The sequence below is a fragment of the Lemur catta genome, chromosome 11, assembly GCF_020740605.2.
Source record: "Lemur catta isolate mLemCat1 chromosome 11, mLemCat1.pri, whole genome shotgun sequence".
Classification (NCBI taxonomy): Eukaryota; Metazoa; Chordata; class Mammalia; order Primates; family Lemuridae; genus Lemur; species Lemur catta.
In genome coordinates this window covers 42,952,395-42,969,322 of record NC_059138.1, presented here as the reverse complement: position 1 = coordinate 42,969,322, position 16,928 = coordinate 42,952,395, and the positions used below count along the sequence as shown (strand labels likewise).

At 40.9% G+C, this 16,928-nt stretch overlaps 1 protein-coding gene across 1 annotated transcript in view; it reads right to left on the bottom strand.

The window, feature by feature from the left end:
* Window positions 1-1,568, bottom strand: part of GNAI1 (G protein subunit alpha i1) — an 82,829-nt gene extending 81,261 nt beyond the window's left edge. The window contains exon 1 of the mRNA XM_045564395.1: window positions 1,139-1,568. Coding sequence (XP_045420351.1) covers window positions 1,139-1,256 — 118 coding nt within the window. The 5' untranslated portion in view covers window positions 1,257-1,568. The remainder of the gene's footprint in view (window positions 1-1,138) is intronic.
* Between the last annotated feature and the right edge of the window lie 15,360 nt (window positions 1,569-16,928).

Sequence of the window (16,928 nt, the reverse complement as noted above, 5' to 3'; positions counted from 1 at the left end):
TGCTTCTAAGCCTACTAGTAATGGAGAAAAAAAAAACCCACCATTTTTTCTGCAGTCATTAAGCCAATGAAACAGAAGCTTACTGAAAACAGCTTTGTGCAATATATCTCTTTTATTGTAACTGCTATAAAAATAAAAGCGATCGCTGCAAATGCCAATGAAGATTCTGAGAAATCTTTCATCTACCTAAATACCTATAGACTGTGGGAGAAAAAAACATACAAACAAAAGAAAGCCCTAACTCAGGGATCTAAAAATCCTAAACTGTGAATGTTTTCCTAATGTTTCCCTCAGTCAAAATCCTGGTTTACTCTTTTTATTTCCTTCCCCTTCAAACAACTGGAAAAGACCTCCACCACAGCGTTTCATGAGAACAGTACTAAGAACAAATAAAAGCCTAGCGTGTACCTAGCAAATCTCATTCATCAGAAACCGTGGCAGCGGAGGGAGAATCCTGTTGTCTGGCATGACCCTTTCGCTCCTTTCACAGCGGTTTTCACCACTCGAGTATCTGCCTTACCTACTACTGGAGCAAATCTTTCCACCCAACTTGGGTGATTTACATGCCCCCACCATGATAAAATTCAAGCATCCGGAGCAGCCCATTTCCTTGTGCAGGGTAAATATAATTAGTGCTCCTTTTAACACTTAGTGAATCGCCATAGGAAGTTAACAGGAAAAACACTTCAACCCCACAGAGGCCCACAAAAGGTGCACTGGTTTCACCAAACGTGGCCCATCTGAAATTCACCACCTGGTAGGACGGGTTTTCCGGGGGAGGAGAGGACGGGGGTATTTTCTTGTTGCGAATGCCCCCTACATCCTTATAAGGCTGAACTAAACTTCACAGAAAAGGGTTTACACGCGATCCGCCACCTTAAAATTGCTCCCCGGCTCCTCGCAGAGTCACACTAGGGCGCGAGAGTGAAGTGAAGCTCTGCCCCACAGCAGGGAGTTCTCACCGCCGGGGCGGAGGGAGGAAGGGGACCCGGGAGAGGGGACCCGCCTCGGCTCTGCACCGCCCCAGCCGAGCTCTCGCCGCGTCCACACGTTCGCTCCGGCTTTCAAAAGGCCGAGGGCCGCGCCCAGTCCCGCAGCCCGACCCCCGCCCGCCCGGCGTCCGGCCGGCCGCGCTCACCGAGCAGCAGCAGCTTGACCTCGCGCGCCGCCTTCTCGCCATCCTCGCGGAGGTTCCGGTCGATCATCTTACTCCGCTCCACCGCCGCCTTGTCCTCGGCGCTCAGCGTGCAGCCCATGGTGCCTAGAGCGAGAGCCCGCCGCCGCCTGCGCGCCGGAGTGCAGTCTCAAGCGCAGGTGGATTCCTTCTTCCTCCGGGCGGGCGCTCCACTACCTCCCGCCGTCGGCCACAACGGCCCCACCACTTCCTGAACGGAGTGAGGGGAACGCGGTCTGCAAACGAGCGAGCAGCACCGCGCGGCTGTTCCCCACAACGCGGCGCCGCTCAGCGCCCTCGAGTCTCGCGTTCGGGGCTCGGAAGCTCCGGGTACCGCGGCTACCGCCCTCCCGCCGTGGCCGCGCCGCAGCCTCGCGAAGCCCAGCTCGGCCTCCGCGCGCCGCCGCGGCCCCGCCCCTGCCCGCCCCTCCCGCCACCCCGCGACCACTCCCGGGGCGCGCGCCCGCGCACGTGCCCTCGGACAGCGCCCCCTCGGAGGGGCGCGCGCGCCCGCGGCTACCCCGACCCCGGCGCCGCGCAATCACCGAGGGCCGGCGCGCCCCCCTCCCCGCCCGGCAGCGCCCCCGGAGCGCGGAACTGCCCTGCGGGGACGTGGCCGCCCGCCCCTGGCGCTCCCGTACCCCGCTCCCTGCGAGGGAGTGGGGTGATTTCTTTCCGTTTACTCACACCCAGGGATCTGTGCGTACCTGCCCCTTCGGGTGGGGACGGGAGAGCTGCCAAAGTTGGAAGCCGAAAAAAGCCGGTCCTGGGCGTTTGAGCATGCCCAGCGCGCCGGCAGCCACGCAAGGGTTTTCAAAATGTAAACCCCTGTAGGCTGGCGTTCAGGGCCCTGGGAAACAGAGGGAGCTGGGAAGGGAATGGAACTGTGGTGAAACCAGAGACCGGGACAGTGGAGAACGGAAAAGTCAGGGGAGGGGGCTAGGAGGGGGTACCAAGGTCAATTTTCTTCCTTCTCTTTCCCTTTCCTTACTATCTAGCCTTCCCTCCTTCGCATCCATTCTCACGCTTCTTTTGAAGGATTTCCTAATAACCTGAAAAAATATGTGAGACAGACAATCAAGGGGTATATTTTAAAATAACAAGAGCAATAAAACACACCCACACAAACAAATCTCCACACTATAACAGATCCCCTCTGCATGTAAGCTTTCATGCCAAGTTTTGAGCCAGTATTTATGATCATGTTAGTAACTTCTGTGCCACTGAGCATGTCATTCCTTTTTGCAGGCCTTATCTGCTTTGTTCATAAAGATGAGTTGATCAATGGAGCTATGGCTCTATCCTTCCAGCTCTAACTGGTCTGGGGGAAATGAATTCCCAGGGCCTGCAGAAGCATTTCACCCCTCACCGAATGAATGAGCAAGGGCTTAAGGTCTGGTCCAGGGGCGGGGAACATGCAGCCTTGAGTGCAGCCTTTTGATTGGATCCAAATTTTACACAGCAGATCCTTTTAATAAAGGGATTTGTTATGTGAAGACTCTGGTGTCTCCCTGTCAGTTGCACTACACCTTTTCCCTACAGACACCACAGGAAATGTTGACTGATTAGAAGATGGGATGGGGCTAGTAGCACAGAAAACATCTTCCTTGATGATTATAGTTTAGGGTTGCTCTTTAGTTTCTATCTGGAAGTCTTATTTAACTGAGCTTGAGTTTTTTAAGGTGATGCTAGCTGCTGATACAGGCAGAAATGCTTTAGAGTAGGTCACTTAGACCAGGCCTGTGAGCTAGCAAAGATTGGCAATTTCCTCCTTATGTGACACGCCCTTTCCTGTTCTACAAGAGTCAAACTTGCAGGACTCAAGAGATGCAATTTCAAGACCCGACTCAACTTTTCCTATAACCTTTTGTAATACGACAACAAAAAGAAACGATCTTTAAAGGCACTTAATCACCTACCCTCTTTGTAATTCTTGGCCCTCTAAATGTTAATGCATATCAGGAACTCTGGAATTAACAAAATCAAATTTCAACACAGTGTTTGTGTCTTAGCCATTTTGTATTATCTGTTCTTGTGAGTATTTCCTATTAAGTTCAGGCCAGATAGAGTGTGGGACCCACAGCTTCAGCAAAAAAGGAAGCAATCATAGCTGAGTACTGCTGGAAATGACTACAAAACTTTTGTTCTGGCGAAGTGAAGGTGTAACAGAATTATACCCATTATCTCTCTCATTTGAAAGGTTTGTCAAGTAGATGAAGAGTTAAAATGTAATACATACAAAAAATAAGACCTACAAATTAGCTTTGCATGAAGCAAAACTTCTAAGGGGATGCAGAGTAATGAAGTGATCAATATGGGGGAAATTCTAACAGAAGAAAGTTTTGACAAAATGTTTGAAGGAAATGATGACATAGTATTGGTGGAGAGTTTCAAGGAGTATGTATTAGTTAGGTCAGACTGCCATAACAAAATACCACAAACTGAGTGGCTTGAACAGCAGGAATATATTTCTCACAGTTCTGGAGGCTGTTAAGTCTAAGAATAAGGTGCCAGCTGATTCAGTTCCCCAGTGAGGGCTCCCTCCCGGGCTTACTGATGGCCACCTTTTTGTTGTGTCCTTATGTGGCAGAGAGAGAGAGAGAGAGAGTGAGCGAGCGCACTCTGGTCTCTTTTCCTCTCCTTATAAGGTCACTAATCCCATCATAAGGTACCTACTCTCAGGACCTCATCTAAACCTAATTACCTCCCAAAAGCTGTACCTCCAAATATTATCATGTTAGGGGTTAGGGCTTCAACATATAGATTTTGGGGACACACAAACGTTCAGGCCATAATATGGGTATATATATATAATATTTTTTATATATAGGGCATATAGAAAGCAATTATTTTATAATTGAAATGTAGTTTGGCTGTGATGAATGATAGGCTGTGTGGGACAAAGTTGGAAAACTTAAATATTCAGCTTTAAAGCTTTAAAGGTTAAGGTGAAGAGTTGGACTTGATACAATGGGTACAAAGTTTCCTTTTCATTCTCCTGAGTTGGGTAATAGATGTTAAAAAAAAAATCTCTTACCACCATATGTAAAACAATTGAGTTACTAGTAAGTGGATTGTGTTAGTAATCCTGAAATGAGGTGGTAAGAGTCACTCAAACTAATAACTTACATAATTATGATGTTGCAAAATATGATTCAACAACCTTGTCAAGGAGGTGGAGCAGATATTATTAACTCATCTGTTTTATAGAGAGTGAAATGGAAATTACAGTTTGCTAAAGCACTCTACTTCAGAGTACTGTTTTCTTTTCTCAACATCATACGTTTGTTTTTTTGGTTTGTTTTAACAACTTTATTGAGATAAAATCACATACTATCAAATTTACCTACTTAAAGTATACAATTTAATGGCTTTTAGTATATTCACCAAGTTGTGAAACCATGACCACAATCAACTGTAGAACATTTGCATTTCCCCAGAAAGAAACCCTGTATTCCTTAGCCATCCTTCCCAATCCTTCATCTCCCCTACTAGGTCCTAGACAACCACTAATGTAATTTCTGTATCTTTAGATTTGCCTATTCTAGACATTTCATGTAGAAGTAACCATATAGTATGTAGTCTTTTGTGACTAGCTTCTTTCACTTAACATAAAGTTTTCAAGATTCATCCATATTGTAGCATGTACCAGTACTTCCTCTTATTGCTGAATCATACTGAGCATTATATGTTAAGAGAGTTAGAAACATATGTTAAGAGATAAATTAGAACACATTCAGCTGAGAATGTCAGGTTTTAAAGTAGCTCCAAACTATGTCATAAGGAATAATTGAAGAAACTGGGGATATTTAATGTAGGAATGAGAAAATACAAAGTGACGTGATAGCTTTTTCCAAAGGAGTAAAGAGATATCATAAATCAAAGGGAATAGACCTTTTCTGTTTGGCTTCAAGGTGCTATTGAAAGAAAGCTATAGCAAACAAAATTTTACCTTAATCTGAAAAAGAATGGTGCACAATTCCCACAAAAGGAAATAGGCAATCTCAGAAACTCATTCATGTCTAAGATGTAAAAATATAGACTGGATGATCTCATATTGGGCACAATCTAGAGCTAGATGAACTTTTAGGAGCCCTTCTTCTATGGTTTGAATGTGTCCCCCAAGTTTATGTGTTGGAAACTTAATCCTCAAAGTAACAGAATTGAGAGGTAGGACCCTTATGAGCTGATTATGAGGGCTTTGCTCTCATGAATAGAATAATGCATTTATCTTGGGTGGGGAATAAATTACTGATAAAGGGATGAGGTCAGCTCCCTTCCCTCACCCTCCTCCTGCCTTCCACCTTCTACCTTGGATGATGCAGCAGGAAGGCCCTCTCCAGATGCCAACCCCTGGACCCTGGACTTCCCAGCCTCTAGAACTATAAGAAATAAAACTCTGTTCTTTATAAATTACCCAGTCTCAGGTATTCTGGCGTAACAGCACAAAACAGACTAAGACACTTTGAGATCCTACATTTTTCAGCAGTCAAATGGGATTAGTATCAGAACTAAGATTAAAACTTGGATCTCCTTCTTGCCTCCAGCACTTTCCCTACCCATCTTGTCATCAGACAAACAAGAAAAAGTGGGAGAATTTTTCTGAGATATGTTGTTTTGGTGTGTTGATGGATTAGTGTAAAGATAAGGAAGAACCATAGAAGAAGACAGAGTAAGGACAACCTTACGTGTGTGTGTGTGTGTGTGTGTGTGTGTGTGTGTGTGTGTGTGTGTGTGTGTAAAGAGAGAGAGAGAGAGAGACAGGAGAGAGAGAGACAGAGGAGAGAGAGGAGGGAGATATTGGAAGGGTAATATGTATATCGTTGGCTGGCTAAGTTGGGAACAGATATGGCAAGTGGACACCTCTCCATTGTTTGCATTATTTTTGCTTTCTAAATAAGATGGAAAGAGTGAGTTTGGGTAGAGGCTAGGAATATTTAAGAAGACAGAAGGGTTAGCATGGCATCTGTGCTCTTCTATAGTTAGAGATAAAAAGGACCCAAACCAAGACCATTTTCATTAGACATTTTGTGAGATTCTGGGCAAAGGTTAAAAAACAAAAGCCCATTGAATTGTTACTGGGAAATTTAGGAGACAAGCAGCATTCTTTGAGTATGCAGGTTGCAACATTGTGGCACAGAGATAATGCAGTGGCCATTGTCTCTGCATGGAATATACCTCCACTAGGGCACCAGGGCACTGATAGACTAACAATGTCTAAAGACAGCGCTTTGGGTTTGGACATTGTCATTCTCCTGAGGAGCACTTCACCATTAGCAATATTCAGTCTCCCTTGAGTAGCTTCATAGACAGTCGCCATGACAAAAGAGAACTGAAAAAGAAGAGGGAAAACATGGAAGATATTAGGCAGTGAATTGAACCAACAGACTGGTTTGGGAGTGCACATAAATATGATGCCACCATTGTGGACTTTCAGAAATATTTGGGGAACACTTTTAGAGGACTTAACTTTCTGCGAAAGATGAAAGTCATATTGATGAGCCCAGGGAGCATCAAAGAATAACAAGTAAAGGAAGGAGATGTTTAAGAAAAAAGGGCACTGTATAATTCCAAATGCATCCAAAAACAATCCTCAGGGTCAAACATAAAGAAAAATAGGGTTAGCAATAGTGATATGGTCGAAGAAGCTCTAGGCCAGTAATCAGATAACCTTAGAGCAATAAAAATTCTGACTTCACCTGCATATCTGTCTTTGAAAGTCCCCTGACCTCTTTAAATTCTAGTATCACTGTCTATAAAAATGAATGTGTTGAATTAGATTATCTACACAGTCCTGATTATTTTGAATTTCCCTGAGTCTATCATTTCAACAGGAAGAAATGATTGGCAAATATACCAAAGCACTTTGATGTACTGTCAAGAGTGGAAGCCTTACCATGTGGAATTAAGGAGTAAGTGAACTCTGAGAATGCAGAAGCTGAATGAAGAGACTCTTTCAAGAATTTTAATCATAGAGACTGGTAAACACATGGACGGTAGATGGAGGAGTGGGCTTGGAATTTGTTTTATTTTACATGTGACTCTTCTTCTCAAGTATTATTCAGGGGGAGAAAAGGAGACTGTTATGGTATAAAGGAAAAACCCAGGTTACCCCACTTTATGACCTCCCCCTGTGATCTTTCCATCTCACTTTCTCTGTTTCCGCATCACCATCAATTCTTCAATCCCACAGAGACCTTCTGTCTATTGACCACATGCCTTCTCCCTTTCCTTCATGCCCTGTCATGTGCTAATTTCTCTCTTTATGCAACTTATGTCCCATCTTTCATCAGGATAATTATTCCTTCAAATATACGTCACTATTGTATTCAAGAAGAATAACCTCAAATCTGGTTTAATCTACTCTTTGCCTATCTGTGTCTGTATCTGTACAGCTGGGCTTGACCAGAGGAAAACACAGTGATGAACAACTCCACCTTTCCATTTGCTTGGGCCAAAAACTTTGAGTCATCCTGGATTCCTTCCTTTCCCTCAAACCTTATGTATTCAATCTGTTAGGAAATCCTGTTAACTCTGCCTTCAAATATATCCAGAATTTGGCCAAATATCACCATCTCTACTGATATACACTAGTTTGAAATATCTAAGATATTAAGTTGCCTTCTTTTTGGTCCCCCTGTTTCCACTTTATCCCTTATGATTTTCTACCTAGTAGCCAGTGTCATCCTTTTAAAATGTCGGTCAGAACTATCTATTCACTTTCTACCTCACTTAGAGAAAAAGTTCTAAAGTTCTTGTGATGACATACAAGGACTTACCTGATTTATCATGTCCACTCTTCACTCCCCATGGTGTTTTCTGCCATTCTCCTTGCTCTCTATAATTCAGCCTTACTGACCTTCAGGTTGTTCCTTGACCTTGCCAAACACACTCCGTCATTGAGCCTCTGCATTTATGTTTCCCCTGCCTGGAACACTCTCAAGCCAGATATCTGCTTGACTCACTCCCTTACTTCCTTCAAATCTCTGTTCAAATGTCACCTTATCAGAGAGATACATTCCCTAAGCACCCAACAATCACCCTTTATTCCCTTACTATGCACTATAATTTCTTTGCAACTCTTACCATATAGCATATATATATATATTTGTGATTATTTGTATATTACTTGTCATCTCTCACTTGATTATAAGTTCAAAAGGGAAGAGACTTTGTTTCTTTTGTTTACTGTTTTATGCCCAATACCTAGAAGAGTAGTATCCATAGTTAATGAATAAAATGACTTAGAGTATAAATCTAGTCCTCTAAATCCATTAATCAATTCATTCAATAATATTAACTGAAAACCTATTATGAGCCAGGTATACTGTTCTTAGCACTAGGGGGAGTAAGGTGGTGAATAAGACAGATCACACTGATGTGGAGATGGCAGCAGTGGTACAAGAGAGACATTAAATAAATATATAAGTAGACCAATTCAGTGGTGTATAATAAAAATAGTAGTAACTGCTATGAAGATACAAAACAGATTGTTTTACAGGAGAGTACACCACTTCAGGTTTTCTGAGTAGCAGATGTCAAGACAGAATTAAACATGCAAGAGGTTTATTGGAGGAAGTGCCTGTGAATGCTAAAGGAGAAAAGGAGAAGGAGTGGTTGGGGAGAGCCTTTAAATGGGATGCAGCTCTCACACCTGAGGGAACAGAGAAGGAAGGAAGGAGTTTGGGGTCGGAAGAGCCTCAGCCTATGGTGCAGCTCTAAGAAAGTCTTGGCATGGTGGCAAGACCTCTGCCCCCACCCCCATCCCAAGTAAATATTGCTCATTCTAGGAGTCCCACTTTTGGCAGCAATGGCACAATGGCCTGGGTCTGGTGCCCCTACATTGCTAAGTCATGGGCTCGGGGCAGCCCCGGAAGAATGAGGCCTCAGGCCTGGGTGTGAACACTACACTGGATCTGAAGATGGGCAGCTGGAGGCTGTCCACCAACTACACTCCCTTAAGGGGTCACCTGAATGATGCAACCCCATGGCCACAACAGGGAGTTACCCTGAAGGAAGAATTAGGTACTTTCAACTGAGTGTTCAGGGAAGTTACCCTAATGAGGTGACACTTTTGAGCTGAGAACCAGGTGACAAAAAGGCACCGTGGTTGGGGGAAGAGAATTTCAGTCTCTCCTTGGCAAATGCAAGTGCAAAGCCCCTAGGTTAGAACAGAGGTTGGCCTGATTGAGGAACCTAAAGGTTGATCCGACTAAAGTGTGATAGGGGTGATGAGAAAGGTGGGAGATCAGAGAGGTGAGGGCTGCAAGGTAGGCAGGGGCCAGACATCCTGTAGAAGCTGTGCAGGCCATTCTAAGGTGATGGGAATTTATTCTAAGTTCATTCAAAACTGAAATTTATAAGCTTCAGTTTCTTCTTCAAAACTGTTGGTATCAGAATTGTTGTGATGATTAAGTAACATAATGCATGACCCAGTTCCTGGTGCATCATGTGCTTATCATTATAGTACATTTTTCTTTCTGCTTCACAGCAGGCCCTGGTGGCATGCACCTATAGTCCCAGGTACTCAGAAGGTTGAGGCAGGAGGATCTCAAGTTCCAGCCTTCATGGGCAACATACTGTCTCAAATAATAATAATAATAATAATATAAAGGAAAATAAAATCCAAGAGTAAGAACAAAGTAGAGAGAAAGAGATTAAGGTGGTGGGGACAGTTGAGGGCTCTGAGGGTTAAGATAAGAGGTGTGGGTCAGATCCAAAGAGGAGAGATTATAGTCAAAGTCATGATCCAGTATCCAGTTTTATCTTTATGGGCAACAATAAAATTCTGTACATTTTTTTTGTGATTTTTATCTGCCTTGTGTTTTCCTGGTTCTCACACTTTCTACTTTTCTTTTTGAGAATAAGCCTAAGAATGAGGTCATGTCTTCTTTGCCCCAGTGTTTGATTGTCTTGACCAAAATTTCAAAAATACTGTTCTAATAAGGGATCAAGCAAACCTTGGGGCCAACCTAGAAGCATAGACTAGCTTCTCAAGGATAGAGCTACCTGGCTTTATTAAAGCTTGTGTGTTTATTTACTACGTTGGATTAAAAAATAGCTATCTTGACACCTCCCCCTCGTTTATGCTTCCTGCTGGCTCAGCTGTTTTTCTTTCACTGTAGCTCTTTGTTTAAGCTGTGAAGCTGACATGTGTGTCTCCTGTTCAGCTCAGCAGGAACTGCGACAGAAGGGTTGATAGAAGGCTGGGAGTAGGAGCTGGGCCAAAGGGATTCAGGGAAGCATTGAGAGCTTTTCTGTCCTAATTATTGTCAGTGGCAATATTATTCCAAATAACGGTATTAAGGAATTTAACAAACATTTATTGAATATCAATACCTTATTAGGCTGTGCATGGATTAGGGGGCTAAAAGGGACAATGTATTTTAAATTTTTAAGAAATAATCTCTTTGTAACAGTTCAGGGTCATTGAATGGGAGGAAAATCACGTGTGAGGCTTTAAGACCTGAAATTATCCAGATCTTCTATATACTCAACCATATCAGCGTGCAAATGCTGAAAATCAGATCCTAAATCTCCTGTGAGAAAAGTGACTTGGGCAAAATACACGTATTGAAAGAAAATCTTTGTTAGCCTCTCCTGGGCCTGACCTATCCCTGCCTCCTTTATTCCCAGCTCACTAACACCTAACACCCAGGAAGATATTAATACATTAAATAATTCAGTAGGCCAAAGCCTTGGACATGGAATGGGTCCCAAAACATTGACTTCCTCTTAAAAACAGGCTTCCAGACTCCATGATGTGCTTGTATGTCCTGTTTCTAAGCTCCTTTGTAGGAGCTTCTGTTTTCCATTTGGTGCACCTGGGTAGTCCAGTGGGTTCTGTTACACGGTTTTTCACAAGCAAGCCTGAGTCCATTGGCCCACACATTTTTAATTTGTTTTGACTAGGAGGTAATGCCTAGCCCTCAAGCTTCAGCCACAGATTCAACCTCATCCTTTTACCAAGGTTCTACTTAGGATACCTGGGTTGCACAGCTATTGACAGAATGGTGCTTTGATTCACAAAGTGCTTCTGTCCCTTTTCTAAACAGCTCTGTCTTAGCCCACACAGGCTGCTATAACAAAATAACTTCGATTGGATAATTTATAAACAACAGAAATTTGTTGCTTACAGTTTTGGAGGCTGCAAAGTCTAAGATCAAGGTACCAACCAGTCGGTGCCTGGTGAGGACCTGTTCCTCGTGGATGGCACCTCCTACGTGTCCTCATATGGCAGAAGGGGCAAACAACCTTCCTCCCATAAGAAACTAATCCCATTCATGAAGGCTTCCCCTCTTAGTACCATTGAATTGGGGATTAAGTTTCAACATACGAATTTTCGGGAGATACAAACATTCAGACCATAGTATGCTCCTTGGGAACTCCTGGATGAGGAAGAGCATTTAGACTGGCAGTGCACTAAGCATTTCTTGATCCTAGAAAGGAAAATTTAAATTAATTATCCTTGATTCTATGGCAACTCTATGTTTAACTTTTTGAAAAACTGCCAACCTGTTTTCCAAAGTGGCTGCACTATTCCATTCTCACCATCAGTGTATGAGGCTTGATGTGGTTAGTTTTGAATTCTCAGTCACTTCTGCTACTGAAACCAGATCAGACTTTGTGTGTCATTGAAATTTCAAAAAGTACAAAAAGCAACCAACAAGAAGGATGCTGTGAATGGAATGTTCGACCTAGTTTTTTTTTTCTTTCATAATTTTAAGATTCATTTTTGTCAATTGATTCTTATAAGCAAAAGGCTGTCACCTATCATAGTGCTGGTTACAGAGCAGAAATTCAACAAATATATTAAATGAATGGAAGAATGAATAACAGATAAGTGTAGTAGCTTCACTAAAAGCATTTCATTTAAAGAAATGTCTTTTTGATTCTTGCCACTAAGGTATGCTACCACTGTTCTGCCACTCTCATAACCCTTGAAGGAAGAAAGTTCAATGCAGTAACACGAGTCCAGGAGTGAAGAGACATACAGACCTTAGTTCTGCTCTGAGACTAATTTGCTTTAAGACATTGGGTAAATGATTGCTCAGTTTCTGTCAAACGGTAATGATATCTGTTTCAATTACTTGACAAGCTGTTGGTTGGATCATAGGAAATAATGCATTTGTAACCCAGAGTCCACGGTGCCTCCCTGCCCCTGACATCCTGGGGGGCGTATGCTCTGACTCTGCCGTAACACGCATTCCCTCCGGTCCACACTGATGCAGTCTGGACATACTTAAGTTGGAAACACACACTCAGGTGAAGTCCACAGAGTGGGCATATAATTCAAATTTTACAAAAAACAACCAAAAATCACATATTGGATATTTTTCTTCTTAAGCGTTTTTGTGGGAGAAGGTGAAGGTGTGGGAGAGGTGGGGCACTGTACCACAGGGAGATTTTTACAAGCTCTTTGCTCCATGCAGCTTTGATGCACAGCATTTCTTGCACTCTTTGCCTCCTAGTCTCCTCCTTCCTGTCTTTTTCCTCCCGAGTCCTCTTAGGAACGAAATTCAATGCCTTTCATTTTCTAAAGTGAAGCACCCTAAGCACTCTTTTGTTCTTGGGACTCAGCTGGCCTCAGTGCCCTCAAGATCTCACTTCTCTTTCAAATGGCTTACCAAAGTGTCTTTTCTTCCCTCTTAACAAAAATAGTTCCATCCCTCAGAGAAATTCTGTTTCTATCTGTTAAGCTAATACATTTTCTCATTTTATTCACATGTGAAAGTGCTTTGGAATGTTAAAGAGAATAGTGGATACCTAAGGAATTTTATATTCAGCAACCCCTTTTCTGGAGGAAAAAAATGGTCTCTTTCCAGTATATTGGAGAATAGCAGTGTTCACCTAACAGCCATTTTATTTATCTTATTCTTGCTAATTCATCACAATTTATAGGACTATAGGTGGGTACATAATCCACGTATAACCAGATTCCCTGTGAATTAGTAGTTGAAAATTAAAGGGAGATTGGTATCTTTAGGTGGCTGGATCTGTAAAATATATCTGGATCTGCAAGCAGCCACATTTTTATTCAAGGATAAGCAGAAGAAATCTATCTTGAGATATTAAAAATAATGCTTCAGACAAAGAAAGTACAAATAGAAGAGAAGGGAGAAGAATTAACTGGTTCCAGTTCTTTCCTCAGACCTTGATGTACTTCTGGTTTCAGCTACCAGGAGATGCTTTTGTATCCTTACAATACAATCCTCTCTCCACCTTTTGTGCCCCTTAATATAGTTTGAGTTGATTTCTACTAATTGCAATCAAAAGATTCCTCATATAAGAAATAGTTCTAAAATGAGGACTTGTTATTGTTATTACTACTAAAATTGTTCTAGGCTTCCAGGAATGATACCTCTTTCTCTCTCTTTTTTCCAAAATATATGTATATATTTTACCTCATTTGATTCTCATGACAGTCATGTGAAGTAGGTAGCATAGGATTTATTGTCCTCATATTATGGATGAGGAAACTGACTTTCAGAGAGATTAGCTGACATGCCCTTGGTTATATAACCAGTAACTGGCAAAGCTAGAAAAAGAGGACGGAGCTTTTGAGTGCTCCTGTAACACTACAACAATGATGTAGGAAGGAATGTCTTCTAACTGAATTTCCAACTTAATTGTATAAAAGGCATAACTTGGAAACTGAGCAATGTTTGGATACCACTTATTATCCATTTAAATTGAGTGAAATTGTAGTAAAATTCCAATGCAGGACATAGAAGGCAAAACCCTTAAGATGAAACCAACAGACAAACAAATGAAAAAGACTGAAGTGTACTGCTCATAACCAAGAAAGTCATGTGATTTCATTGTTAGGGTAAGTAGCATAACTGGTTCAAGTTCTAAAAGACTTTTTCTAGCATTCCTCAATATAGTGTTTATTTTTTATTTTGATAAAATACTATAAAATATTTCCTTTTTTGTATCTGCAATTTTTTTCTATATTAAACTTGAATTTTTTACTGTCCAGGAACCTAATAGTGAGTGGCTGGGGAACACTGGGAATGTGTAATTCATATAATACTGAAATATTAAGCATATGGTCAATACTCAGGTCAAGTACTCAAAACATTTGGAAAATCAAGACAGTCCTACTCTGTTTATTTCCTCTAATGTGAAGTGTATTATGATTCTCTGGAGACAACATCGTTATAGGTTCTGGCCACATGGAGTAGGTCTAATAGGTTGGCTCTCAGGGGGTAAGGGCCTCTGTGCATCGGCCTAAAAACAATTCCATTCCACTTCTTTGCAAACCCCTCACAGAGCCTAGAAGGGTGACAACAGCATAGAAACAACATGCATTTTCTGAGGAGGGCTGCTCCAGGGTACCTGTATATAAGCTCCTTGTCTTCTGAGGTTATATTCAAGGCATCTTCTCAGAGACAGGCAAAAATGACTAATAGGCTAGAGCTTTCAGTCTCAAGGGCTTATATTCCATTTTTTAAAATGGCAGTATTTCATTTATCAAAAATTGTAAAAACTGTTCTCAGAGGGGTGAAATTATCATCATATTAATATGTATTTTTTCAGAAAATTAGAAATGTCTTAGCATTTAAAAAATTTAATTTTTGTTTACAGAAATCTTTGCAATATATGTTATATGCTTTGTATAATGATTTATATACTTTATAAACTACAGTCATCCCTCTGTATCCATGGGTTCCACATCCAAGGATTCAACAAACTGCGAATCAAAAATATTTAGAAGAAAAAAATCCCTCATAGTTCAAAAAAGCACAACATGGATTTGTCAGGCACTGAGTATTATGTTATATCCACACAAATAAAATGATGTGTAGTCATTGTGTTAGTATTAAGTATTATAAGTAATCTACAGATGATTTAAAGTGTACAGGAGGATGTATGTAGGTTAGATGCAAATACTATACCATTTTCTATCAGGGATCTGAGCATACTTAGATTTTGGTTTCCTTGGGGGTCCTGGAATCAATCCCTGAGGATACTGAGGGACAATTGTATGTAAGTTTATATACTTTATAAAAATCATTCTCTAAAACCTTCCCATGGCCTTCTCCAATTCTTTTAAAATTTACCATAGGAGATACTTGGCCTTTATAACCATCACTCCCCAGTAAAGGTTTCCTTTAATGGGTTTCTCCTAGAATTATATATACAAGAGAAAATTTAAAACCCATCTAAATGCTCACTAATAAAGAATCTCTAACATTTCACATAGTGAAATTCTAAACAATCATTCAATGAGGTTAAATATAGATCTGTATTTACTGACTACAAAGGATGATTTTACTATATTACTAAGTCAAGGAAGTAGTTTATAAAAATGTTTTATAAAAAACATATATGTGTATGTATATGTATAAAAGTGCTATTCAAAAAAATACAATGTCTGCCATAGAACATAATTTAAATTTTCTGGTAGCCACATTAGAAAAAATAAAACTAAATAGGTTAAATTTATTTATTTATTTTATTTTATTTTATTTTATTTTATTTTATTTTATTTTATTTTATTTTATTTTATTTTATTTTTTTTTCTGAGACAGATTCTCACTCTGATGCCTGGGCTAGAGTGCCGTGGTATCAGCCTAGCTCATAGCAACCTCAAACTCCTGGGCTCAAGCGATCCTTCTGCCTCAGCCTCCCGAGTGGCTAGGACTACAAGCATGCGCCACCATGACCGGCTAATTTTTTTCTCTATATATTTTTAGCTGTCCCTATAATTTCTTTCTATTTTTTTAGTAGAGACAGGGTCTCACTCTTGCTGGTCTCGAACTCTGGACCTCGAGCGATCCTCCTGCCTCGGCCTCCCAGAGTGCTAGTATTACAGGCATGAGCCACCGTGCCCAGCCTAAATTTATTTTTAAAATATATTTTATTTAATTTGTTATATCCAAAATATTAATATTATCATTTTAACATGTTATCCATCAAAAAATTATAATTAAAAACTTTGTATTCTTTTTTATATTATGTCTTTAAAATCTGGCATATTACATTTATAGCACATTTCAATTCAGACATTATATTTGCAATAACTAAAGTGAAATGTAGTCATACTAAACAATAAACTGCTATTTATCAGAAAAAATATTTTAGATTGCTTCAGTTTTGATTTTAGTTTTTTAAAAACTAAATAAAATTAAAATTCAGTTCCTCATTTACACAATCCACATTTCAAGTGATCAGTTACTATATATAGGTTCCACGGGGAAAAAAAAATCTGAAAATTATATAATAAAATATTAATCGAGGTTTGTCTTAATTTTTTTGTGTTGCAATAAAGAAATACCTTAGGTTAGGTTGGGTAATTCATAATGAAAAGGGATTTATTTGGCTCATGGTTCTACAGGCTGTACAAGAAGCATGCATCTGCTTCTGGTGAGAGCCTCAGACTGCCTTCTCTTATGGGGAAGGGGAGCTGGTGTGTAGAGCTCACATGGTAAGAGAAGAAGTGAGGAAGAGAAAGTGCTAGGCTTTTTTAAACAATCATTCCCCTTGGGCACTAAGAGTGAAAACTCATACACTCCTGTGAGAATAGCACCAAGGCCATTCATGAAGGATCCAACCCCCACAATCTGAACACCTCCCTTCAGGCCCCACATGCAACACTGGGGATCAGAGTTCAGCGTGAGACTTGGTAGGGCTACACAAACCATATCAAACCATAGAAAGTTTCTAACCAGATGAGGGGATTTCACATACTCTTATTCTTCCTTACATACATATATTCTAAGATTTCTGTAGTTATATATACATTTCT